Below are 2860 nucleotides of genomic sequence, written 5' to 3' on the forward strand. Positions count from 1 at the left end.
CGTCTCTCTCTATATAACAGCTGTATACACACACAGGACGCCGTCTCTCTATATAACAGCTGTATACACACACAGGACGTCGTCTCTCTCTATATAACAGCTGTATACACACACAGGACGTCGTCTCTCTCTATATAACAGCTGTATACACACAGGACGCCGTCTCTCTATATAACAGCTGTATACACACACAGGACGCCGTCTCTCTATATAACAGCTGTATACACACACAGGACGCCGTCTCTCTATATAACAGCTGTATACACACACAGGACGCCGTCTCTCTCTATATAACAGCTGTATACACACACAGGACGCCGTCTCTCTCTATATAACAGCTGTATACACACACAGGACGCCGTCTCTCTATATAACAGCTGTATACACACACAGGACGCCGTCTCTCTATATAACAGCTGTATACACACACAGGACGCAGTCTCTCTATATAACAGCTGTATACACACACAGGACGCCGTCTCTCTATATAACAGCTGTATACACACACAGGACGCCGTCTCTCTATATAACAGCTGTATACACACACAGGACGCCGTCTCTCTCTATATAACAGCTGTATACACACACAGGACGCCGTCTCTCTATATAACAGCTGTATACACACACAGGACGCCGTCTCTATATATAACAGCTGTATACACACACAGGACGCCGTCTCTCTATATATAACAGATGTACACACACACAGGACGCCGTCTTTCTCTATATAACAGCTGTATACACACACAGGACGCCGTCTCTCTCTATATAACAGCTGTATACACACACAGGACGCCGTCTCTATATATAACAGATGTATACACACACAGGACGCCGTCTCTCTCTCTATATAACAGATGTATACACACACAGGACGCCGTCTCTCTCTATATAACAGCTGTATACACAAAGGACGCTGTCTCTATATATAACAGATGTATACACACAGGACGCCGTCTCTCTCTATATAACAGATGTATACACACAGGACGCCGTCTCTCACTATATAACAGCTGTATACACACACAGGACGCCGTCTCTCTATATAACAGCTGTATACACACACAGGACGCCGTCTCTCTCTATATAACAGCTGTATACACACACAGGACGCCGTCTCTCTATATAACAGATGTATACACACAGGACGCCGTCTCTCTCTATATAACAGCTGTATACACACACAGGACGCCGTCTCTCTCTATATATAACAGATGTATACACACACAGGACGCAGTCTCTCTCTATATAACAGCTGTATACACACACAGGACGCCGTCTCTCTCTATATAACAGCTGTATACACACACAGGACGCCGTCTCTCTCTATATAACAGCTGTATACACACACAGGACGCCGTCTCTCTCTATATAACAGCTGTATACACACACAGGACGCCGTCTCTCTCTATATAACAGCTGTATACACACACAGGACGCCGTCTCTCTCTATATAACAGCTGTATACACACACAGGACGCCGTCTCTCTCTATATAACAGCTGTATACACACACAGGACGCCGTCTCTCTCTATATAACAGCTGTATACACACACAGGACGCCGTCTCTCTCTATATAACAGCTGTATACACACACAGGACGCCGTCTCTCTCTATATAACAGCTGTATACACACACAGGACGCCGTCTCTCTCTATATAACAGCTGTATACACACACAGGACGCCGTCTCTCTCTATATAACAGCTGTATACACACACAGGACGCCGTCTCTCTCTATATAACAGCTGTATACACACACAGGACGCCGTCTCTCTCTATATAACAGCTGTATACACACACAGGACGCCGTCTCTCTCTATATAACAGCTGTATACACACAGGACGCAGTCTCTCTCTATATAACAGCTGTATACACACACAGGACGCCGTCTCTCTCTCTATATAAGAGATGTATACACACACAGGACGCCGTCTCTCTATATATAACAGATGTATACACACACAGGACGCCGTCTCTCTATATATAACAGATGTATACACACACAGGACGCCGTCTCTCTCTATATAACAGATGTATACACACACAGGACGCCGTCTCTATTTAACAGCTGTATACACACACAGGACGCCGTCTCTCTATTTAACAGCTGTATACACACACAGGACGCCGTCTCTCTCTATATAACAGCTGTATACACACAGGACGCCGTCTCTCTATATAACAGCTGTATACACACACAGGACGCCGTCTCTCTCTATATAACAGCTGTATACACACACAGGACGCCGTCTCTCTCTATATAACAGCTGTATACACACACAGGACGCCGTCTCTCTATATATAACAGATGTATACACACACAGGACGCCGTCTCTCTCTATATAACAGATGTATACACACACAGGACGCCGTCTCTCTCTCTCTCTCTCTCTATATAATAGCTGTATACACACACAGGACGCCGTCTGCCATTTTATGAGATATAAGCGCACAATACACCGACCCTCCACTGCAGACCACTATTCCGTCCTCTCCTCACACTTTCCGGTAAAGGATACCGTCCTGACTCCAATACGCGGCGGCTTCTTCCCCGGCAACATCCGCCATCTTCAAACACCCGCCACCCACGGCGCCCAGCAACCAGCTCCAAACTCCGCCCTCCTGTTCTTTCATTGGCTGCGGTTCCATCCAGTTTCTTGTCTATTGGTCCATAACTATATCACACGCAGGCGGAGGAACGTAGACGTTAGTGACGTCACCCTCACCGTGCAATGCTTTCTGGTAGTTGAAGTTTTTTGTTCCTTGTGTTCTTAGTGGATTAAGAGTTGGGTAAACTACAATATCCGGCATGCAAAGCTTTGGATCACTTGACAGGGTGTAGACTACGTCTCCCATC

The 2860-nt window shown here is 46.0% G+C and overlaps 1 protein-coding gene across 4 annotated transcripts in view; it reads right to left on the bottom strand.

Annotated features, from left to right (window-relative positions):
* Positions 1 to 2609, bottom strand: part of KIAA1328 (KIAA1328 ortholog) — a 182899-nt gene extending 180290 nt beyond the window's left edge. Inside the window, exon 1 of one of the 4 annotated variants that reach the window (XM_069747407.1) lies at positions 2523 to 2609. In XM_069747407.1, coding sequence (XP_069603508.1) covers positions 2523 to 2571 — 49 coding nt within the window. In that variant the 5' untranslated portion in view covers positions 2572 to 2609. Of the gene's footprint in view, positions 1 to 2467 lie in introns of all 4 variants that reach the window. The other 3 variants (XM_069747426.1, XM_069747417.1, XM_069747434.1) reach the window with 3 other exon arrangements.
* Between the last annotated feature and the right edge of the window lie 251 nt (positions 2610 to 2860).

Source organism: Ranitomeya imitator, chromosome 1 (genome assembly GCF_032444005.1).
Source record: "Ranitomeya imitator isolate aRanImi1 chromosome 1, aRanImi1.pri, whole genome shotgun sequence".
In the NCBI taxonomy this organism is placed as follows: Eukaryota; Metazoa; Chordata; class Amphibia; order Anura; family Dendrobatidae; genus Ranitomeya; species Ranitomeya imitator.